This window comes from Hyalella azteca, unplaced genomic scaffold (assembly GCF_000764305.2).
Source record: "Hyalella azteca isolate HAZT.00-mixed unplaced genomic scaffold, Hazt_2.0.2 contig3573, whole genome shotgun sequence".
NCBI classification, from domain to species: Eukaryota; Metazoa; Arthropoda; class Malacostraca; order Amphipoda; family Hyalellidae; genus Hyalella; species Hyalella azteca.
Genome location: NW_025933818.1, coordinates 138546 through 163720, shown reverse-complemented (window position 1 = coordinate 163720; position 25175 = coordinate 138546). Strand labels below are relative to the sequence as shown.

The 25175-nt window shown below is 36.5% G+C and overlaps 2 protein-coding genes across 2 annotated transcripts; both read right to left on the bottom strand.

Moving 5' to 3' along the window:
• Positions 1-447: 447 nt before the first annotated feature.
• Positions 448-5173, bottom strand: LOC108667421 (pantetheinase). The gene is made up of 7 exons (XM_018154444.2): positions 4642-5173; positions 4288-4443; positions 3905-4071; positions 2927-3032; positions 2388-2499; positions 1537-1796; positions 448-1047 (listed from the first exon to the last, which is right to left on the bottom strand). The coding sequence occupies exons 1-7, from the start codon at positions 4888-4890 to the stop codon at positions 514-516; spliced, it is 1584 nt and encodes a 527-aa protein (XP_018009933.1). The 5' UTR covers positions 4891-5173; the 3' UTR covers positions 448-513.
• Positions 5174-8891: 3718 nt separating this feature from the next.
• On the bottom strand, positions 8892-24802 carry LOC108667433. The gene is made up of 3 exons (XM_018154456.2): positions 24458-24802; positions 11285-11552; positions 8892-10335 (listed from the first exon to the last, which is right to left on the bottom strand). The coding sequence occupies exons 1-3, from the start codon at positions 24490-24492 to the stop codon at positions 9799-9801; spliced, it is 840 nt and encodes a 279-aa protein (XP_018009945.1). The 5' UTR covers positions 24493-24802; the 3' UTR covers positions 8892-9798.
• Between the last annotated feature and the right edge of the window lie 373 nt (positions 24803-25175).

Below are 25175 nucleotides of genomic sequence, written 5' to 3'. Positions count from 1 at the left end.
CGCACGAAGCTGGAAACAACAGCGTTCTGAACAAGCCACTCCTTTAGCTTTGTACAGAGCGCTTGATAATCATAGTCTATTTATGCGATGGCTTCAGCAGTGTTTTTGTGCTCTAAATTGTGTGTGAAAACTTGTCAAATTGGATTTTTAATGGATCTGTAGATAAACTAATGGTTTCTGCATAATAAGTAACTTGAATGATGAGAGTTACATCAATCAACGCACACTAAAAAACAAGCGCAACAAATTTATCATACCTGTTCATATATATTCCAGGATAATTTTTGACATCACTGGCAGTAATCAGAAATTATTATTATTTTTTTAATTATGTAGCTTCTTGTAAAAATTCCTGGAGGAAGGACAATCAAATTTTTTAACACTACTTCCGGTTTCCGAATACCGCATAAGAATACTAAACGAAATGAAGGACAAAAAACTTTATAGTTAGCATATGTAAATTGTAATCACTTCGAACGTCAAACATATGACGTAACGTTTCAATTAGAAAATTCAAGGGTCTTTAGCATACCATCTGCCGAAAAGAGCTACAGTCATGGTATTGTATGTACCCTGGTCTGATGTCATTGTGTACAACGAATCATTCACAGAATTCACAGAGTAAACAGAATTTGGGATCAAATTGAAGTCGCGTGTGAGCCCCACAGGAAAAACAGTTTCACACGAAAAATTCCCCTGCATGTTGAAAGGCCCGAATGTGTCTTGCGGAGGTTCGAAAAGATCGAGCCGGGCACACGTCCTCCAGTTCTCTGATTCGCACCAAACTACTGCACAAACTTGTTCATAAATCTGGTATATATCTCCTCCCTTCTTAACCACTCCGCTGTACGTAAGGAGTTGGTAGGTCAGGTTACTGCTCGAGTGTTCGTATGTCAAATGACAGCACAAGCCGTCATCGTGGCATTGCGAAACGCTGTTGGTTTCTCCGGTCTCCGTTGGTGGCAGGACCATTCGCTCATAAATCGATAGGTCTTCGTGAAGCGTTCGTTGCTGACGGGGCTCCTTATTACGGTTGCCGGACGAGATCTAAAAATGTAAAAACAACTATTAGCGTGAACACTAAAAATCTGTGCTTGAAGGAAAGACAACGCAAATAGAAATAATATCTATAGAGAATGTCTATTCCAAATGTCACTAGTGATTGCAAAACAAAAATGTTTCATTGTTACATGTTCCTTTCCCCTAAAGAATGCCATAACTACACAACGCGAAACAAACTAATTCAATATTTACGACATTTTGAAATTAAAGCGTTGGCAGAAAGGGTATCATGCAAAAAGTTCGTCTAAACTCACAATTAAACACCTATAACTGCCCCCAAGGCGCTTCGTATTTCAAATTAATTACTTCAAACCCCATTCGCGCCTTGACGTCAGTGGTAAGCGAAACTTTTATCGAAATATTTGGGCTCACAAAATCATCTGGCAAAATTTCTCCTAAATTCACAACTATTGTTTTATTTATCGCAATACTGGTTTTATCGATTTATTTTTCCTCTACAAATACGTCACTTACGTCAAGCTTTATAGGTCGTGTGATGACAGGCAGATTTTTGTTCCTAAGATCTTTGGTTGTGGTGGGAGATGTTTTGCATGAGGTCACCGGGAAGACAACGAGTTCGTTACCAGAGTTAGGATCGTAGGAGTAAAGGTTGTTTAGGTCTGAGTATCCCCTGTACACGCCTGAGCCCAGCTTGGTGTGCTCAGGCCAGTGGTAGCCAGCAACCATCAGGTTCACGCCTAGACCGCGACTCCAACCATTTTGCACCCCAATCGCTGCCATACAAATTTAATGGATAAATATCGCATTTAAAGCGCTCAATTATGTATTATTTGCCATCAGTAAAGTTAAAAAACAGTTAAATATTTTACTATAATTTTGTACAAAAAATATTAGCAGAAACAGATTTAAACTTTAGAAATTTCTAATAATGTGATTTTATTTCATCAAGATCTTTGGTCTTTACAGAAACCATCAAAGAGTCTAAATTTATTGACCACCAGAAGACATCACGCGAGCGTCAAATGAAATTATTTGTACTAGTTTGGCACTATTATTTATTTATTTATTACATCACCAAATTTATAAAAGAGCCGTGGCGAATATAACTAAATTTTAGACTAATAATAAAAAATCAAAAGAAAATTTTAATGTCCTCTTGTGTTCAGTAAACGGACATGAATCATTGCAGCGCTATATCATGACACTTGGTGATTATTAGTGATTATTCAAGAGATAAGATAACTTGTTATGAAAGAAGATTAGTACAACAATAGAATGCTCTATGTCCATTTCCTATAAGAATAAAGTTTTCCAAATGGTCTTCATTAAGATAACTATCTTAATCCATATTACCAGTTCCTCACCCAGTAAAAATGGTGTTTCATCCACCCAAGCCGTGCTCATCACAACGTCCCGTACTCCCTCCTCCATGATGTTCGTGTAGGCAGGATGCAGGAAGGATATGTCGAAACATACCTGAGAATTTCAAATTAATATATTGTTATTCCCGAAACAGCATTTTTTAGAAATCATATAAAGTAGAAATAGCTTATTGATTTATTTTGCAAAGTTTAGTCTCTGCTCGATTAATTACAATCTTCAATGAATAAACCTCAGCCGAATTTGAATTCCAGTACTAAAAATTATGTATTATAGCATTATACAGTATGCACATCGGCAACTGTCTCTATCTTGTCTCATAATATTTACTCAGCTACATAAACATCAGAGAAATTGAAGTATAATTAAAATACTATAAGATGGATTGGAGAAACGAAACCGTACATCACCGAAATTTGCTCTGAATTCTTCAATTAATGTTTTTATTACACATCCCTTCTCTTGTGTGAGGTGAATTTTGTTAAGGTCAAAGCAACCTGATGCGCGGTTCTCAAGCCGATACCTGAAGGGAAAATTTGACCCCGAAGTCGGTAGTGAACAAAGCTGTCGTGTCGTCCATCGGGCCAGGAACGAACTGTGGCTCCAGATACAAATTTTGCTTACGGTACCTAAAGAAAATTAACTGGCTCAGCCCAGCGATGTTTAATAACGCATCTCAATCAATCCACTTTGCCACAAAATCCATCAGTTTTTTTTTTGTGGTGACACACTCAATTATATCATTCAAGTTACGTTACTGTATTATTCTATTTCAATATCTTCATATTCAGTTTTTTGCGACCACATCCATTTCAATTGGTCAGGTTATGTGACGCATTACTTTTTAAACTAAGTTATTCGTGTTAGAACTTACGGATTATCACAATCAATATTGTAATCAATAGAGACGGTCATTTATTTAAAAACATTTTTTTTCCTTTTACCATAATCTTTTCGAAATTAATACATCAAGCCTTAAATCATGCGCAATTTGATATTACGCATTTTATAGATTACTAGACTAAAATTTAGCTAAAATTTCCAAAGCAGGTATTAAGTATCGAAAATAATCTGGCAATAATCATACTATGTCCAAAATAAAATCTAAATTTCATAATTAATCGAATTTTAAGTTATGACACACACTTTCGGCTGTAGAAGATCTCAGGGTTACCGCTGTGTCAGTATGAATCCCTTAGAGATAAACACTAACTTACGTGTTTCACCTCCTCAGTTTTCGTTCTTTTACTTCACCGTTTAACTAATTTTATGATGCCAGTTAGTTTACCATCCATGATGGTTAACTAACTGGCTTGAAAACGAACATTAATTGGTCCTTATTTTAACCTTCAATTTGATTTTGAGCAGGGAATACACTATTTCGTGCAATATTCATTTGAAAGTATTGCGTTCTCCCCCACAGCAATATTCATTATTCCTGTATGATTCTTATACACAGTTACTCTCATTGAGAAATAATTGTTTGATTATGAACAATTACCTTGCTATGACGGTGCCGGCTCGGTCAAAGACCACCTGAGTGTTGAAGAAAGATAGTCCGTCCGCCTGACATGGTGCCTGAGAGGTGTTGCAGGCCGCCTGCTCGGCCAGGTCTATCACGAGGTACATCTCCAGCTCCAGCGCCATGCAGCTCAGGCTCCGTATTGCCTTGCAATTATTCAAAACATTACTAAAGATCAAGCTAAATAAATTACAATAGATTAGAGGAAAGCATTTATCCTTTCTGCATGATGCTATATTATTAGAACGAGTCTTCACTTGTGAGTCCTATGCTCTGATCGACAACACTGAAACAATAAGTAATGAAACAAGCCCCGTGTCACAATAAAAGGAACAAAATCTAGGCAAACTGCTGGATCTTACGATGAAGTTCGCGACTTGGCCGTCAATGGCACACGGCACGACCCTCAGTGATGGGTCAGGGATCTGTTGAGTCAGCGACTGGAATCTGACGGAGTCGTTGGTGTACATATCGAGACTCTGGACGCCGTACTCAGGGGCCACAAAGATGTCGGCGCCCTGCAAATATAAATGCTTATTTTGTTCGCATATTCTTGGTTAAAGAATATTTAAAGACAAAATTTAAAAATGCTTTGGTGACACTTCTAATTTATTCGCTTGCAAGCTTATATATATAAATGGCATGAATTTATTTGAATTTTCAAGTACTTCAAACTCGCTATACTGTTAAAATTGAAATGATACGTCAAAACTCACGTATTCTTTAGCCATTTTGGCAGCTTCGTAGATGAAGTCTACGTTGGTCATCAAAATGTCGTCGCCCGACGATGCGTTGCTCCAGTCCTTGTAAGGCTCGTACTCCAGCACCGCTGCCGTGTACCTAACCTCATCACCCACGGCGCAGTCCTCCAACGTGAACACGCGCTTTTCTTGGCCGCTTCTCGCAGGGAAGGCGGACAAACTTGTTCCTAGAACTACCAGGATAATCACACAGCGAAGCATCATGGTTATATATAAAAATTACAGATCTACAATAATCAAATGCAGATGTACATTTATGCCGCAATCTTGAATGGAGTTTGTGAGATCGATTCCTAATTAGGGTTATGGATATTTTCCCGCTGAGCCTCGTTTTACTATCCGTACGTCGTCAATTCAAACGCATAAATTCTGATGCACTGTTCTTTCATAATCGTAAACCTTTGATGCTTCGAGCTGCCTTGCTAAGACTTGAGCATTGCCAGATCTAAGCTATTACATCTGACTGTTGTAAACAACATGTGCTGGGATCCCCATGGCTTAACTGCAACTCAAGCTTCTAAATTATCATCACAACAAGAATTTCTCACAGTCAAGTGACTAACCTGACCTCGGTCCTCTTGGTAGCAAGGTCAAAAGGGTTTATTCTAAATTTGCCAAAGGATAGCGGTTTCATGCCGCTCGTGTCATCGTGTTTTGCTGACAATTCTGTTTCCTTTCGTGACCTTTGTCTATTATCATTTTGAAAATGAAAAATTAAAATGTTATTAGTGGTAATAATATTATTTTGAATAAATATTTTAGCCTCCGCAGATCGAACGATAACGTTATATAATCAATATATCTGTGAGTTTATCGTCGGCTGCAACGTGTGGATGATAGTGACAACACGTAATCAATTAATAAAAAATAATGGTATAGTTTTTTCCAGGATTGCGTCGTTTTCACCAAAATATGCGCGGACGCATGTGCGGTACGTTGGATATTGCTATTACACGTACCACTGTCAGACACCAAAAAACGCTACGATCATACATATATTTGTCAGTATATATAAAAATCAACAACGCGTAAACGACTAAAATTTAGATTTAATTTTCTGTTTATAGTGAATAAATTTGTACGAATTGGAACAAACGAAAGCAAGATAAAAGCTTGTACCCACAATCCCATGTAATATAGGAGCTGATGCTGGATCCTGAGAGAAATAAGTAACAAAAAAAATAGAAACAAAGAAGGGCTAAATTTTAATTTTGTAATTCATAATTCTTGATAACAGGTTCCGTCTTAAGAGTCGATATAGTATAGATCACATATCGAATAAAATCCCTTCTGGGGGTAATAATTATAAACAGCGGGTTTTCTAAAGAATCGGCTAAAATTTTAAAATTTTTGTCGTTTTCTTTCGTGAACTATTTTCTTATTCCACGGAGACTACGATATTATAACATGTTTCATGATGAATCATGAAATTATAAAAATGAGAGTAATACATTCAAACGACGTTATTATTGTATACGCATGCATTCTCAATGAAGCAAAGGATGAACACAAAATCTCTAAATTCAGAAACAAGACCGTCGTACTTAATCATGTTAATGTTAATCAGCAGATAAAATATTACACGCTTCCAGAATCCAGTCATGTATGAACTGAAGTCAGTTTAGAGGTTAATGTATGGAAAAGTCTAAAGCTTAAGAATTTCAGGTTTCTTACTCAAAGCGATTCGTAGCGATTCTCTTACATTTGAGATCTTTCCATGCTAGGTTTTTGTGTAGATTTGCATCCTTTAATGCAATGCTTTTGGCAAACTTTATGGATCTGCTGGTCCAGTTTAATTTTTCAAAAAGTACTATTGAGCAATAATAACCGATTTGCAATACTGTTCATATAGTTTTCTCAGAGCAAAAATAATTTTTTTAACGCTATAAACTCATTTCGGCATTTAGGGGAGCGTCTATGTGATGAAAAAAAAAACTTTTTTATTTACTGACGGATCACTTTGAAACTTGGTACACCTATGTAAAACAGAATTCTAAGACTTTTTTGTTCGTGCAAATTTTTCGAAAAAAAAATGAAAGAAAACGTGAAATTCTTAGCAAACGGCCAAAAAGGGGGTACTGTAGAAACGGCAAAAAAGGGGCTACTGTCTCCTCCTAGGATTTTCAAGCTACAACATCGAGACGCAGGGAGCGCAACGGAGCACCGACCCACGCAGGGAGCGCAACCGAGCACCACCAATTTTATGCACCAATAAGCCCTGAATCGGACGCCTTGGATCTCTCCGGACATCCACCAATCAGCCGTGCACCACTCGGCTTTGTCCTCCTCCGGCCTTGACCACCACCTGCCGTGCACCACCAGGCCGCGGATCGAATCTGACTTCCGGGCATCGTTAAATTACGTAATTTTACGTTCACCGCATCTGAGGTTAGGTTTCAGATAGCATAGTTCTGTTCCAAAATTTATCGACCTTCGACAAGTGGCCGTTCGACCGAGGGCTGGTTCGACCCACGGCCTAGATACGGACGGCTTGAAGTGTTGAAGGCTACGTTCCCGAAGGCAGGAATCATGATGATCCAATACATCCAGGGCAGTTGTGGTCTTCGGCAGGCGACCCGAGACGCATATCATTCGATGCGCAAGGACCATATCTATCGATTTGTCGTAGCTTTTTCTGAAATTCAAATTTTTGCGGATGTGGGAGCATTTTTCGTAAAATTTTCTAAAAATTTTCGATTTCCTCCTTTTTTCCCACTTTTTTCGAAATATTTTCAAAACTATAACGAAATTGAAAAAAGCTACAACCAATCTCTAGATCTTTCATTTGCAAATCGAATGGTATATCTCTCATTGCTGTAGCTTCAAAAATGTAGGAGGAGATATTTTTCCAGTGACAATAAGTGTGATTGTTCAGTAGAGCCCGACAAAGTCCCGGGTCCCTCGAAATCGGCATTCAAGGTTGCAAGGATGCAAGACCAGACAATGCTGCAGCTAAATCTCTGTCAAGGATGGTGGGAAAAACAGAATGCAAACCATCCCTTACGACTGTTGAAGGGTTACTGGATCGGAGAGTGTGAAGACTAACTATTTAAGGTGCACTGAGGCATTTACTCTCTATGTTAAATGTTAAAGAACTCCACCAACCATTCCGCGCTCTGTCGTGCACGCATAAATCCACGTACAGAGATGATTTTGGTACCGTCGGATAGGTCAGAATGTCAGCTTTAAGATGAAACTAAAAACCGGAAAAGTCAAAATGGTCGATTCTGGACATAGACGCTCCCATTAACATTTTCTAAAATTAAATATAATGTTCACGATTGAATTCATTTGCGTTTGAAAATTTCAACTCAAGATATTTTAGTCTCTGTTAAAGAGGGCTGAACTAATGAATAATACAGAGGAATGGATTCATTCATACAATGCTCTCTTAATTTTGACAATTATAATCTTATAAAAGTATATAAGATAACTTTCAAGGATGGACACAAAGACCCTAACATAATATTCTTCTAGTAGTGCCACTCTTAATTAGGTTTTCCTGATAAATTAAAACTAAATGAGTGAAGGCATCCCGCAAAAGAGGTATCAATATGAATTTCAAATACTTTTTTCGTATTCTATTAAATTTCAACTTCCCAGTGAATCGGAGCACACAAACGTCCGCTTTTCTCCTAAGGTAATTTTTTTCTATCAGAATATAATTGTGCTTTCCGAATCAACCAAACATTGACTTGAAATCCAAAACAGCCACTTACTTATTACTTGATATAAGAAAAATCTATACATTATATTTGCAGAGATCAAGCTCCTTAAACCTATTAATAAATTTTAGCCTATAGTTTGATCAAGTGCCCAGTCATTAAATAAGGAAGTTGGCATTCAAACCATTGCGCGGGTAAATAAATTCTGAAGTTTATTAGGTAACCTCATAACGAGGTTCTTGGTTGTTATGCCTCTAAAAAATTAATTATTCAAATTCCGCTGACGAAAACCAGGTAATGATCAATAGAAATTTAAAATTTGAATAAAGCAATTTTGTTATTTTAGGATATCATTCAACCAGATTTAAATAGAGGACAGAGAAACGAAATTCTGTTTTCGGTGTACCTAAAAATTCTGCATTTGGACGAGTTCCAGCGTTCATGATAGGGCATTTCTGTACATGTGTACAATGTACATGTGTCTGCAATCTACAACATAGTAATAAAAACCCTGACGAAAAGGTTCAAGAATTTCATGAGTAGAGTGAAATCTTTATTTGTAAAAATTTGTACAAATAGAGTAAGCCGGTTCCTTGATTGCTCTTGTTCAAACATTGAATGTTTAATATAATGAAGGAAATATCCATTAACAGTTCAGCTTTCAGAAGCTCACTAATGGTGTACACACAGAAAAATATGTCTCCCGCATTGGCCAGCACGTTACATTGAAAGCCCATTCTTAAACAAATATTGCGGTGAACAGCGATACGGGAATTCCTATTCCATATATCAGCTGAAAATGTTAACGCTAAGATCTGTCGGACATTACAATTTTTTGCAGTAACTGATAAACATTCTCGATCCATCCTGCAGAAGCATCGTAACTAAAAATTCGGAAAATACGTGTTTTTAGCGGTCACAAATCATGAAATTCTCAGAATAGCTCGAAACAAAGATTCGTGCACAATTCTGCCATTATGAATAAGTCGGTGGTACCAATTTAGAAAATTCAACAACGCTTGTAGACGACTGCTTGGTGTACCTGAAGCGTCATTGTAGCTACTGCAATAATTATGAGTTACACTAAATTCAAAGCCAAAAAAATTAAGCAACAACAACTTGCAACAACTGCCTGAAAATGAAGCAGGAAGTCTTAGAGACGTTCAATTTTTATCATTTAGAAGCCTTTTTTTGTATCACGCTAAGGTGGATGTTGCGTGAGAAAAGACGTAGAGCGACTGTAACTTTCAGCGTTTTGGCTACCTTGCGCTTTACCTCTTCTGTAAATTATTTAAATACAGCACTCAAGTTTGATAATTGTCTTTACCTACAACTTCAGTAACATTCAGGTTAAAAACTAAAACATTTTACAGAGCAATCAATTTCCTGAATATATTTCCCGCTCCAAATGCTTTAACATGACTCGCTTCAGTACTTAGACAGCATATTAGGCAGTAGCAGTGGCGGATGTAGGCAGTGGGTTTGTTACATAAGAAGTCGCCTCCGCCTCAACTTCAGACATGGAGGGAGCCAAATCAATCTCTCTTCGGTGTCGAGAGGCCGACGATCCTCTTCGGCCGTCAACGTAAAGTTCTTCGGGAGTGTCGATCGTAGAGGTACCGTAGGTAGGTGCTGCTGGATAGTCGTCGTAGGCGTACTCTGGTTCGACCTGATCTTCCCTGCGATGGTGACCACCTTTGTGTCCTCCGTGACCATGACCGTAACCTCCCTTCTTCTGACACCTGGTTACGTATTCTTTCTCATACTTGACGGAGGTCACAGTGACTTGACCGATGCCAGTCACTGTAAATACGATGGTTTTAATCCTCTTCAAAGTTTTTGTGAAGAACATCGGCTTGACTTTGGTTTCGACCTGAGTCAGGAGAGGCTTGATGACTTGTGTGATGAAGACTGGGTACCTGATGGTCGTGTGACGAGTTTCCTTCGTCTTGTGGACTTGTGGTCTGGGATTACGAACCTCAACCTGCAATAAAACGCAAACTTCAGAATCCGATAATAAAACTGTAACAGTTAAGGAATGGCGGATTTTTCCAAAATTTGAATAAAAAATTGCTGCTATACTCACTGTGCGTATTACAATACAAAAAATGCAAACTGAAGACTATGACCTTCTAAAATCTCTATTCTCTTCAACTCTAATTAAATTTCGGAACTAAGCACCCAGTTTCTTCGAAGATTTCTGAGCGAATTTATCAAATGACGTAAATCTCATTATGTGAACGACAGTATCATATTAAGAATAAAATTGCTGTTGCGTTCATTATTTATGAGACTCATTTTGATGGAGCATAGGTTAAAATTATGTTCTAATTTCTTTATGGAGTATGGTAGTTTAATATTACGGTACTTCCGTTTTCAGATATCAGTGAAATAGGTAAAATGTAAAAACTCAAAAGCAGTCAAATGCGCCCAAGCCCTACAGACTGGAGCAATTCGGCAGTTACATTACCTAATCTTACGTAAAGTTCCAGAACTTTGACTGTATTCATGTGGAACAGTGATTCCCATCCCGGCTGCTAATGTCACTTATTTTATAGAGAGATAAACGCAAATGTTAATTCATTTTGTTGTTAATTGGTGGTGAAGTTATAATACCTATATCACAACAAAAATGGTCCTCTTTATGGGATGAGAAGTTTCTTTGATTAGAGAACTTGGGAGAGGATTTTAATTAAACCCCATTTAACACGAGGGCCCAGCTTGAACTTTGGCGGAGGCATTTCCAAGACAAGCTCATAAAATTTGACTCATAACCCGGAATTAACCTTCATCACGCAATATCCTACATTAAACGATTCACATATATTGATGTCGCCGCCCAAAATCATATGGATACTGGACAACAGTTGCTCACGAATGGACCAATAGTGGACTATGGATTGTCATAAGCCTGGCTATAACTGACTACGAACCTTATTAAAGACGTTAGCTTTCCTGTCTTTGAAGACAGTTCGGTATTTTGTGACAGTGTGTGGATGGCAGTGAGGCTTGGCGGGCTTATAATCCCTCGCTTGGGCATCGTCTCCTTGGAAGTAATCCTCATCAGCGTAGCGGGCCTCGGCTACGGGCGTCATGGAGGAGTCGACGTCCGTGATGGGGAAACTTTCTTCTTTCGGCCACGTCTCGTCATCTTGAGAGTGGACGAGGCTTGGCAGAACAACGAGGCCAAGCAGCACGAGCCTGAAATAAACAGAATTACGAGTCATCACTGCGCCTTAGGGAGAACCAAGTGCAAATAAAGCGACTGAGATAGAAAAATAGAGTTGTGGAAAGAAAGCGAATGACATCAAAATAATACAAAACGCCGGTCGATGGAAAATTGCCGTTTCAAAGTTAGAACAACACTGTGTCGTTGATCCATTTATTACACATATGATACATATTAACATTTCTTGTTTTATATAAGAGTAAGCCCAACAAAGAAATACGGTCTGACCAATATATCACCGTGTTCTAATTACCCAGTCTTTAGCGTATTTTTATTATTCTACAATGATCGCGCACTGTAAGACAGGAAGAATATGTACATAATAGTTAATTGATCACTCCCGTATAGAATATTATAATTAACACGACTATAAATATTTTAATGATAATATTATCATTTCTATTGTGTTTCTGGAATTCTGCTAAGATACATGCATCTTTCTGCGCGTACTCACATACCGTACGGCAATTTTGAATCTTGCTGGCTTCGAAAGTTTCACGCACGATGATGCGCAAAGCGTTGTGACGCCAAATAAAATAAATAATGACCCTTTTCTCCGAGAAATTTCAGTGAGGATCAAGAACTTTCACGTTTTCCAACGCTCAGCGCGGCAATAATGTTTTATTATTTCAGAAATTTTACTTTGGCAGAAAAAAATCGGAACGAAGATAACGGGAGCATAGAACGTGTTTTATCATTGGTTTTCATTCAAGTTCAAATATATCCAACGAAATCAGGCCAGGAGAAACATAAATTACTATAAGCACAAGTTAGAACGCTTTTTTTTCATTTGCAAATTAATCGCTGCAATCAGTTAATTAGTTCGCAATGCAATCAGTTAATTAGTTCGCAATCATTTGTTCATGATTAATGATTAATTTGAAATCATATGTTCATCATTACACAACGATTAATTTGCAATAATTTGTTCGTGATTACTCAAACAAACTGAATTATTTTTACGAATAAAAGCCTAGTTGGAGATTTAGACGATGAATTATATGTATTCGGTATTGAATAGCTGTCTGAGTGAGCTCGTTCATTATTAATAACTGAGCTGATGCGGAACTTTTTCTTGAAAAATAATTAGGTGGTGAATTTTTCAATGTGCATCATCAGTACGATACTGAATTGTGTATTGTCAGTAGATGCTTACTGAATTATCCATATAGCGAGTGCGCTTCCTGAGATGTGTATTATGAGAATCATTTGTTGCTTGACGTACGGGGAGGTGAAACCTAATTGATGAAGTCATGAAGATTGACTGATTTCCAGGCAAGCATCATTTTAGATGGAAAATTTTTCCATCTACAAACTTTTCCCTAAAAAATTCCATACCGGCTCAGTTATTCATAATGAGTATAACTGATCCAATGTTTGTGAGATTTTCATTTAACGAGGACGTCAACCAATTACGGTTCAACTAAATTTTCAATAAATATATTTGTTTATGCTTACAAATAATGATAAACATATTATTTCGACTGATATACTCCCAATATCAATCATTCGTTAGAAGCATCTGGCCTTATTAACCCTAAGGTTTACCAAACTACTCTTGCCAGGTATTCAATGTGTTATAAAAATGTACAACCACGTTTAACCATATTTTTGGGTGAAACTCAACATCTTAGCAAGATGAAAAACTACAGCAAATGTCCTATTAATTTTGCCCTCTTTAAAAAGCCCTTAGGCAATAGCAACGAACATCTCTTTTCACTGTAAATAGCATCCATTAAAATCTTCGTACATCTCCCTGACCTCGAATCGTTTCTCGAGGGATTATCTAGTCAACACTTTAAAACTGTTGGCAACAATCAGCAAACAATCAAATGAGGCCTCTTCAATCCGAACACATTAATCTCATAAAATAGTTTCCAGTCCAGCCCACTTATTCAGTCGTGCATGCGCAACAGCAAAATCTGCTTCACATCGGTCAGCAAGTTGTTCTCATTTCTACAAGAAAACGCGTTATGAAGATCACACTTGTGGTGAAACTAGCAGACTTGAGAATTGAGGACAAATCTCTTCTTTAGCTGCAAGAAACTCTGCATAAAGATTCGAATTCAAATGCTGAGTCACCGAAGTCAGCAGGTGTAGTAATTATCTTACTAAAAAAGAGATAAGTGTATTGTTACGAAGATACAATCATTTCGTATTGGGGCTACCAGAATTGCCGCGACGCCTTGCTTGTATAATAATATGCCAACAAACTCATCGCAGTGCACTCAAAGTTTGATCGGAAATAAGCCAGACATAAACTTATGAATGATGAATGCAGCAGCCCTTGAAAAAATCTAGTGTTGAAACCATGAGCGAGCAGATGAATTCAAGTCGACATGTAGCTGAATGAATTATAAGTAATTAAGCATGCACCGAGAAAATAATTAGTGAGTGTAATAATACTTAATTATTGACTAGAGCGAAAAATTAAAGCATAACGAAATTTTCAATATTCCTTTGCGGTTTTTCATATACAGTTGTTAAAAATTATAAGCAAGACGATATATCTATAAAGATTTCATAACTCAAAACAACATTAGGAACGATGCAAGCAACGATGATTAGAAGGAATTTAAGTTCTCGACCGCCAACTGATGATTATTGGTGTAATTTTACTTATACGATCATCTACCGATCGCAAACCATTTAAAGTTGAATGTGATGCACTGAATTTCTCTAAGTCCTGAAACATCACCGAATATTTTTGAAATTCTTATCTACATTCGAAAAGTTTAAAACGTTACATGCGGCCTAATTAAAATGAGTATCATGCTTGATGGTGCCGAATTTTTTGTAGCAATACTAACTAAGATTTCGAATAAAATCATTGATATCGTTTCCTTCAAAATCGCGGGAAAGTTTACCTGCAATTGTGAATATAAATATCCACGATGCCTTCTAATTGGAAACAATGTTGTTTGATGTAGCGAATAGAAATCAATCTTCAGTTAAGCACGGTCATAAAGATAAACTAAAGTTTTACTTTTCCCATTCCCTAAGAGCGAGCGTTGTAAAAGTTTTCCAGGTTTTGAGATCATCATAGGAGAGAAAGTAGAGGTAAAAAGTACCACGTGTTGTGCTGTAGCCCTTAGGCTGGTAATCCAAATGTTGGAGCGGAGAAAAAAACCTGCCTTCGAAGATGAGCTTCTTCAGGATTGCCGAAATCTTGATTGGCATGGCGACCAGGCAAGTCAGAGAAATACCTGTCGTGCTAACTATGTCAACGAAGAGTTTATGACTCAGGTGGCATTCATTGTTGCATTGACTGCAATAAATCTATAGATGAAAAAAGATATCACCTCGTTTTTTATACATGTGTCAAATAAGGCATAAGATGTCTGAGACTCAACGAACAGACGCATAATGACAGGGGAAGAGTATGGGAATTATGTAAGAAATCACGTATATAACAATACAAGATGAGTAGCACGAAAATTACTTTTTTTCTTCTCGCATAGTTTTTTGAGTCTAGAAATTAACAGGATAAGATAAGCAGGGTAAAAGTAAGCATGCATGGACAGTAGAAGCTTAGAACAAAATCAGAATTTTTTGAAATGTCAGAGAGCGTCTTTGAGTCCTCGCTTCGCCGGAGGGACGAGCGAAATGCCTGCTTACATCAGGCTTTACTAGCCTAAAAAACTCACTTTAAACATGTTGTTCGGCCGGGGGTCGTAAATATCAACGTTGCCGTCTATGGAAACTTTTACGAGGGAAGCGAGAGGGATTCAGCACGCCTCAAAATAAATTTTCAACAAGATTTGACGCTAAATTCGGAGTAACTTTGGTCACTTGATTAATTCATGGTCAGATAAATCATGAACTATCCCGTAGTGAAACTCGAGGACGTGATTTCTTGCATAAATATTTTAAGTACTACAAGTAGAAGAAGTTTTCAAGAATAATTTTGCCCATTATTCTATGGTTACTTAAAATTTTACACACTATGTAAAATTATGTTTGAATTATGTTATCATATTACAAGATATATTTATATATATGTAGGTTTGATTGAAGACCACAGCATGCTGCTAATTCAACATTCTAATTCAACATTCTGCTAATTTTTTTTCAATAGGCAAAACAAAATTTCTTGCTGGTGTTGGAAGATCAAAAAGCAGGTTACCAAATGCCATTTTACCAGAATACGACGTTTCGAATATTCAATATTCATTCTCAAGTAGGTGAAGAGTTTTGCACGACTTGAATATGAAATACAGATGAAAAATCAAAGTTTGAATTACGAGAACAGTTTCAACGTCCTTACAAATCCGGTAGTTTGTAAATTAATAGCTGGAGACTCATGCTTGATGAGAGCCTCTGCTATCGCCTGTCTTGTGGTGTTTAAGTACCTCGAGGTCTCCAACGTCGCGCGAGTGAGGGTCTCACTAGCTTGGAGACTCTCATTTGGTTCTTCGGTCCTCCGGGCTGGCATGTTAGACAGCGGCTCACAAAGTCCTGTTGTTCAAACCGATGTAATTTACGTTCTGAAGAGGTCTACAACCTTCTTTTTGGCGTGAATATTTGTACATTACATTGGTTTCTTGTAATGGTCCCGACTTTTTGAATGAATTATTTTTGCATTGTTAAATTCTTGAGTTTCATGTTTTTATGATAAATCAGGAGTTAGATTCGCTCGGTTGCAGCTGTGCTTTTGAAGGTACTCAACATAAGTGACTTGAGGACTCTTTCGTCTGTCTTATAAATTTATATATTAAACCGGCCTATTGGAGAACTTCCATTTTTTGGCTGGGGCCATTTGTTGCGAAGAGTTCGTGGTCGACGATTGTTGTCAAGGGTCAGTTCTCCAAGTGGCTGGTGTAGTCGATGAATTTTGCTCCAAAGAAGGTTGCAAACTTCTTTATGATTTGAACTACAATGGAGTAATTGAAATAACAACCACGATATCGAGACCGTCTCACCAGTCATCTTCGCTTGAGGCAAACTCACAAGACCGTAGCCCGCACCGTGCTGGAGGAACCCACCAGCAGAGGTGCACAACATTAACCGGCCAACGATTGCTGGAACCCTAATCATTTTGGATTTGACCCCAGCTATCCATTTCCAAATTACCGGACTTGCCTAAACTTTAAAATTGTTTACGGAGGGGCTTTCTGGCTCGATTTTTTTTTGTGTTGTATACTATTTACGTGTATAATGTACTTATATGCAACAAAATTTCATTATTAAATGTTTCTCTTAACTTGAAAATGAATGTTATTACAGTCGAAACGTCGTTTATATATTATTATTACTCACTAAACCTGTCTTTTGATCTACCAATGTCATCTAAAGATTTTAATGCTATATAGACCTACGAACATTGCCCTTCTATAGGTAAACAAATAATTTTATCACTTTTGCAATGAAAAGCTAAATAGAAGCGTTTGCGGTATAAAAGGCTTAGCATGATGAATGTCAGTACACTATTCGCCCATTCGTTTTCCAAGTTCGTCTGCTCAGAGATAAATTCTAGGAGAAAGTCTAAAGGCTCATATAAGCTGAACAAGAATTTAGTCAGACATACGTAAGACAATGCAATTTATGTAAGTTATTGAATACCTTTCCATCCAGTCTAAAACTCAAAATAAAAATTTCAATGAGCTTAGAATTCAGTTGGAAACAATGAGTGAGATCCTTAGCTAATTGAATGAACCAATTAATTTAAATATCAGAAGATATTTACAATGAATGGGTAGTGAAATGTGTAACAAAAATTTCGCTGTAGAATAAAGGCAGCGAAAAAATTTCCTTTGTGTTTATTATTCTCTTATAAATATAACTATAACCAGAAATATAACTATAGCCAGTCATATAGAAGTCATATAGCCAGACATCAATTTTCACCTTTGGAGTCTGCAATGAACTAGCAAACATTATTACGAAACTCGCAAGAAATTAGCAGCATAAAATAGATGAGAAGAGGAGGCGTAAAATATTATAAATTACTTAAATGAATACAAGCATGGGGATGTTTAAAAACCGCCTACCCATCCCCCGCCCAAGCATATGAATATATAGAGTTGAAGTTAAAGCAGACCTTGGTACGATACAAACAGTTTGAATGTTGAATCCGCTTCAATCTTATAATGCATTCAATTTTGTTTTTACCCGCCAGCATAATAGCTATGCGATAAAAAGCACGGGCGAAAACTTTCGGAGCCCAATACGAATTATATCAGAGTAGAAGAAGCGAACGTAAATAGATTATTTATAAGACGGATTTAGGAAAGTAAGTTTATACCAGAGTTTGCAGTTACGTGGACCAGTGTATGAGGCACGCTACTTTAATGTTTTGTTTAATATATAATAATAATCTGATAAACATCATAATTATTGCAAACTTTCTCTGATGAAACGTCTACATAAACTTGCAATGTTTTAATGCTCTAGAATGACTGCGCTGAAGTGGACCTACGCAGATGGGCACAGGACCACAGGAAAAACTGGATCAACGTAAATATTTTGACTTGCAGGCAGTGGAGGAAACTTGGGCAGTTAAAGCGATGACCAGACGTGCTTTCACCCAGCCGGCAAGGTGGGTTCTGTACAGAAATCTTTTGTATTTTAATTAGGGTGGGGTTTCGTTTTAAATAGAATGTGTGAAATCATTTTAATGGCATAACATCAATTATTATTCCAAGAAAATCCGTATGGCAGATGTTGAGTACCTTGGAGACTATTACCCTTCTAATTTTTTGTGTAAATTAGTCGAAAAACACTTAAAACAATAACAGCATGAGAAAACATTCATTAAAACAAAATATTAAATTGCATACACGCTAAATTCGCACGTAAGGAAAAAATTACACGGCCTTAATTCTTTTCACATAAATGCTTTAACCCAGGGGATATTTCAATGTATTGCCGCTGCGTGAAACAATCACATGGAAATATTAGAGAGCGTTGAATTAATAGAAAATATTTAATTCATATTCATTTAAAAGTATCGTCAATCAAATGCTTCAACGTGAGAATGTTGAACGCGTTTAACTCGCGCTTATAACATTGAAGTTCAATCACGAAAAAAGTATCAATATTTTAGAATTAAAATATGTATTATTAAAATTAAAATGTTCAAATCAGTGGAGTTGAAGTTGCAGCAATAAATAATAACGTAACGAAAACGTGAAAGTCTTGCATTCAGTGAATTCAATTTTACGGAGAGTCAACTGCATGCAATCAAAGACCTTGCAAGCAACTAATATCATGATAAGCTTAGAAGCACTTTTCTATTATTATCAGTTCAATCTTGTCAATCTTTATTATGAATGAGGCAATAGTTCATTCGAATAAATTTATGAGGAAACTCTTGAAAATGATAGTTTATGTAATTTTCCGCAAGCTAGGCTCAAAAAATAAGAAAACTGACATGAACTTCCACACGACACCGATTGCGTATACTAAAACCAACTCAGCTTAATTGCTCTATTTTTAACGCATTTTCTCATTTATGGAAAAAATGCAGTATTGTGCACGCCATGTCCATCTGTCTGTCTGTCAGTCCGTGACTTCACGTTTTTGTTGACGAGAAAATGCGCTCTCTGTCACTCACTGCAGTGAGTACGTACGGAGTTATATTTTTTCAACACTTCTTTTTAACTTCACTTCTTGTTGTTTGTTTGTTTGTCTGCTACAAATCTTATAATCGATATTTAACACACTTCTACCTCTCCAATAGATCTGATATTTTGCACACTTATATACGTGAAGTTGGAGACAATGATGCATGAATCAATTGACAGGATAAATAAATTTTTTAATTTTTTTATATATTAGTGAAAAATGTAAAAAATTTTGTCATATATTTCTAAATACAAAAATTAATTCATTGTACATTAGTAACATCGGAGACACTGGCTTCTTTAGAAGTGTTGTCTTTAAAAAGTAATTTTTAAACGCATATTATTAATCCTATCTTTGCTGGGTAGGATTAGTAGCCATCTCTCTTACCCACACCCTTCAGCCATCGTGCTTCTCCTAACCAAGAACAGCGTCCTTACCCTCATTTATATTCATCCCCTTTCTCGTAATCAATAACAGCACATAATAGGTTAATATTATATATAGAATAATTTCATTGTAGAAGCAATTTTTTGTCGATGCCATGACGTTTAATTAACAAATATTCATCATATATTATATATTTTGCTCTGATGGACACTATGCTACTATTATAAGGCCAACGATATTTTAAACAATATTTAAAAAATATATATTTCAAAAAACAATATTTCATTGTTTGATTATTCCAGACAATATTTCAAAATTACTAAAACTATATTTAGTGTGTCGAATAGTTCCACAGTGACCATAATCCTGGATGAGATATGTTGCTTTCTGTACGAAATGAAACCGCTTTGTCGGAAACTATTGGTCTTTCCTTTTCTTCTAAAAAAGTTGAGTCCTTATATGTTCTTGTTTACACAATGTTAGTTCTAGTTCAATTTTAAAATTAGTGTCTAAATCATAATTTTACCATCAAAAGAAATTTCGAATTAATGCAATTGCCGGCACCTTATTTAATTAATATTTAACAGGATTAATTAAATTAAAGATTACTAACCGACACTAAACAATAAAGAAAGCAATGCCAGAGAAATTTGTTTGTCATGATACGAATCAACTTGAGAGAACATTAACAGTTACAGTTAGTTAGTTAGTGAGAGTATTCTGCGTGATGCAGTCTGTTTACTTCCCATTACGAGTCAACATTCAACTCACGTCTGATGATTTGGCAATCCAATAGTGTTTGTCCTGAGCATATTTGTTCTAGAGATTGTTCTTATTATTAGATTTAATTAAAATCGAGCTGTTCCCAACCGACATGCTCTATAGAACAAATTTTTAAAAATGTCGATCTAATTCATGGATATCCGAAATTTTGTGTTACCCGAAGAAGTAATTAAGACAAGATATAAATATAATTTTAAAGCTTTTAGGATACTTTCGCCTCAAGTCTACTATAAAAATTTTTAATTTTGTTTTGTGTGGTCGACCACACATTTATTTACTGAATTAAGTAAAAGTATGAATCAATTAAGTATACACAATACATTTTTTAAAGTAATACACCGCATAAATGATCAAAACATAAATATTCAATAAACTTACGCCGTCTGTTGAGGCTTTTTCCGTCTGGTACATGAATTTCGATAAACAGAAAATAGCAAAAGAATTCCTTAACTTAGCATGCAAATTCTTCATTCACTAGTCAAGAAAAATGATGTTGATCTACCGAAAAGTTAAAGCTATACGCTGTTCTCTTTGTGGAAGTCTTTAATCTGTAAAGAAGACCTTTCGCTTAATAAATAGGCCCACAACATGATGACGTCAAATCTAAATTTATAAGAGAAACACCCCCAAGTAAGTTCAACTTATCTTCATCTTCGAGGTTTTATTATCTTTTAAATTCTCATTCAACTTATGATATAAACAGACTAATGATATAAGATGCGCCGAGAGTTAGCGAAGAGACGCTCGCGTCTTGTATTGATGACGGAAAAGTGTATGGCGGGAATTGCGCTAGGAAAGTTCCCAGGCGACCGTCTGTCTGTCGAGCCGTCCAACATCTGTCAAGAAACTGCATTAGCTCACTCCAGCGTGAAGCGCAGATGCAACAACGCGCGTCTGATGGATGTGTTATTATTATTCACGTATGGAATTTACGAACACTCTTGATATACAGGTTTTCTCTTATTAAGATGAATATTTATACTTAAATAACATATTTAGTATGAAATATTTATACTTGAATGCTTAAAAAGTAGATATCGGATAACAAAAATGTGTGTGTTTACGTCGTTAAGCTGTTTGCTGCTGAGCGAGGATGCCTACAGGTTATGATGAGGCACGCAACTGTTATGGCTGAGGAAATTAGAAAGCAAAGATAATCTTGTCGAATGATTGAGAAAAATTCAAGTGACTCACATTGATGCTCGTTTTGTTATCTTACAGATTTATACTAATAACTTATACTAATAACAGAATTCCAGGCGATCTATAAAACTTCCAGAGCATAAATTTATAATTTATATCTTGATAATATTGCTCTATGAGAACATACAAATCTTATAGCGAAATGCAACTCGCAAATACATTTATGCAAGTTTGTATAATTTTAGCGCTAATTAATCATATGTTTGTATGATTTTATTATTGTATGTATGATTTATGTAGTTCATCATATGTTATTCTTTAATGAAAGTTCGATTGAAGAATAGAGAATGCATTTATTGCTCATTTTTCCAATTCGTCGAACGACAAAATTTATTGTTTCCTCTGGTTTTCAGTCGAACTCGCATCAAAGCACATGACGTACACAAATCTTGATAGGATCTAATAACAGAACTACCTGGTTAAGATACAAAAGTAAAAAAACGTTAAAATTAAATTAAAAATAAACACACGACTATCTGACTTTCAGAAAGTCCTTAATGGCGTCCGCCCTATAAAAAGCTACGCACAATATTACACGTACAGTCCAGATGCTTCGATACATTTTTTCTGTTGTTTATTGTACACAAATCGGAGTAATTAATTATCAGGAGCTTAGCTTGGTGATCACTGAACTGTATACAGGATAAAATTAGTGATTGTATTTTTCAATTCAGCACTCAATGTTTGATGTCTACTTCTTATTGCAGAACATTTCCAATTCTTTCAGCTAGAAATGTTCAAAACATTTCGAAGACATTTTTAAAAAACCTAAGTTAAAGAGTGCTTGAATTATCTGGATCTAGAGTAGAATGAGGTCATGTATGATAAGAAACATGAGTCCCACCCAGGGGACTCAGGCAAATTTAGTGCAATGTTTGACCACATTTGGCACTTGACGGGGCGATTGAAAATGTTCAAAATTGATGGTAATTAAACCATGGCCGCTTATTCGTGCTTATTGATCGACTTGTATAATACATTTATGATATGCTTATTTATAATAATGTTAATATATATAATTCATATAATGCATTTATCTATGTTATGTCATACGCTAATTAAGTAAACATTACATCATCCTGACGCCAGTGCAACTCAAATTTTCTTGCTTCCAGTTTCTTATAAAATTTTAAAAGGGGCTATAATGGTATCGTATCAATGAATGTTTATATTGTCAAATTTAAATCCAGCAGGTAAATCGACTGTAAAATTTTCCTCGATTTTAACGGCAACACACTTCATTTATATTGAATTAGGTTTATAACATTGTCATATATGCGTATTTTTAAAACAAACTTCTTAATTATACAGAAGAAAATTTAATCAAGACACTTCGAATACTTGTAAAAAAATCGAGACAAAAACAAAGGACAACGGTTCCAAAAATTTAAAATCCCTAAAGCTACTCGCCGCTTTCCATGAACCGTTAAGCTTAAGAGGAAAAAGTTCGTTGAGATAACAGGAGAATATTTGCTTGGGCTTGTGCACCTCACGCTGCTCAGCCAGCAGTTCTAGGTCACCTGCAGAACTCGTAATCCCAGTCTGGAATGTTCTCGAACCACTTCGGCGTTTGCTCTAAGCTTTATTTTAAAAATTAACTCCTACAAAGGAATGAATCTTGATTGAATAAGTAAGTGACATAACGATTTCTCAAACTTTCATGGAATATTCCGAAATATATAAAAACTTTTCTGCATAAAAGGGCGCTAGCGGTAACTATAGAAGTGGGGAGGCAGCGCAAGCTAAGTGTGTCACAGTCGGCATCGAGGCGGGGAAAGTCTTTGCCATCTCGTCTGTTATTTGGCGCTAATAATTACCCTACTCTCATCGACACGTATGTGAGAGTGAATTATCTATAGAACAACTTCTTTGCTCTGAATTTTAAGTGTGTAAGCGATATTAATTAAGGAGAGCTAAATTACTTCCTCATCATCTTAATTGAATGTGAATGCAAGCAAGAACCTAAATTTAAGAAAACGATCCTCGACATTCGAATAAAGAATGATACAAGTTATATCCGTTAATAAATGCAGACACAAATATAGCGAGATCAATCGCCATAAGATAATTTGAGATTATTAAAGAGATAAAAAATCGAGCCACCTGACGCTTGTATTTGGTCGGAAAAAGGTAAGGTAACCTTGGCCCAGATGCAAAAGACCGTAGGCACCGTTAGCCATAACGGCGCATTTACTGATCATCGGCGCCTTTCCTTGCAGCTTAACAGAAAAATGAGCGATCAGTACCAATCATGCCAATGATGGAGCAGCTCTCAGAAATCATTGATTATTCAGCACCATTAACGCTGAACTCAATGCGCACAAGCGGAAAATCCCGATCTTTTCTACTATGATTCGATCCTTACAGAGTGAGCGGCCGTTCACACCGATCCTTCGCTAAGTACGTCATTTTCACATCATATATAACATCAGGGACTGTTAAATTGAGGTTGTTATAGTGCATAGATCTTAAAATTTACCAACTGAAATTTTGAAAATTTTATTCAACTACACAAAGGAATATTAATGCTAGTTCGGAACTTAATTATTTAATAATAGAGATAGCATATCAGCACCACTGATGGATAAGTTTTAGAGCGATAGAAGCACCACATTGATGGCAAAGAAAAATTTTCGCTCAGTAAGGAACCGCTCAGATTCTGTTATACCACGCTGAATGTTGGAGAGTAATCAAAATCAATAGTAATCAAAAATAAAAATATAGAGATAAATTAACTTCCGGCTTCATAGAAAAACAAATTGGCGAGAACTGTGCAATAATATTTAATATCTTGTTCGTGATGTCTGATGTTCTTCGCTTCACAGCGTAGTGGCTAAGAAACCGTAAGACAGAAACCGTAACCGTACATCGTAAATGAGAAACTGCGGAAACCACACATTTAGCAGGTAAAAACATAAAACAATAGTACGTAACTTACCAAAATTGCATTGTGTGAGCCAAACTATTCTTCATTAGCAAAGGATAATTCTTTGCACGGGATTGGGTGAACTCAGTCAGTAGCAGGCGAGCGTTTTTGATCGTGACTTGAACAAACTCTCGGAAGAGCGAGTTCCCTGTTAGCACTTTTATAGCTTCTTAATCAAGTTCGTGTAGAGAGGCACGAGCGGTCTTGAAAATTTGTCCCGCAATAATAAACTTGAGGCAGTCGTGTTGAATTTCAGCTGAGGATCAGCTTGGTTTAGCCACCGAATGTGCGGAGTCCAAGAAGCGACTGAAGAGGTCTTGGATCTTCCAACCGCTGTACAGCGAGCCTGACAGCAACTCTCTCTTGCGAGACCGGAGCGATCTTCAATAGTCCTCAGGTCTCAGGCGCTAAAAATGTCGGTAATGGTCCATCGTCAAGACTGGTCTTCGGTGCTTTCAAAATACAGGCAATTCCCTATTGATACAACGACTGAGTTTGCGGGAAGTTTTTATAAACTTGAATTCGTTTCAAACTAAATGAATGGAATATACCGCATTCACTTAACAATCCAGTATCAACATGAATATTACGAATTTTTTTCTCTTAGTTCAAGTGAAACAATGACGATTGTGGGGAAAACCTCGGTGAAGAGCATTTACTATAGCACAGCAATTTGTTTTCCGACTGAAATGCCATTCGATTCAAGACAAGAAATGTCTTTACAAACGCT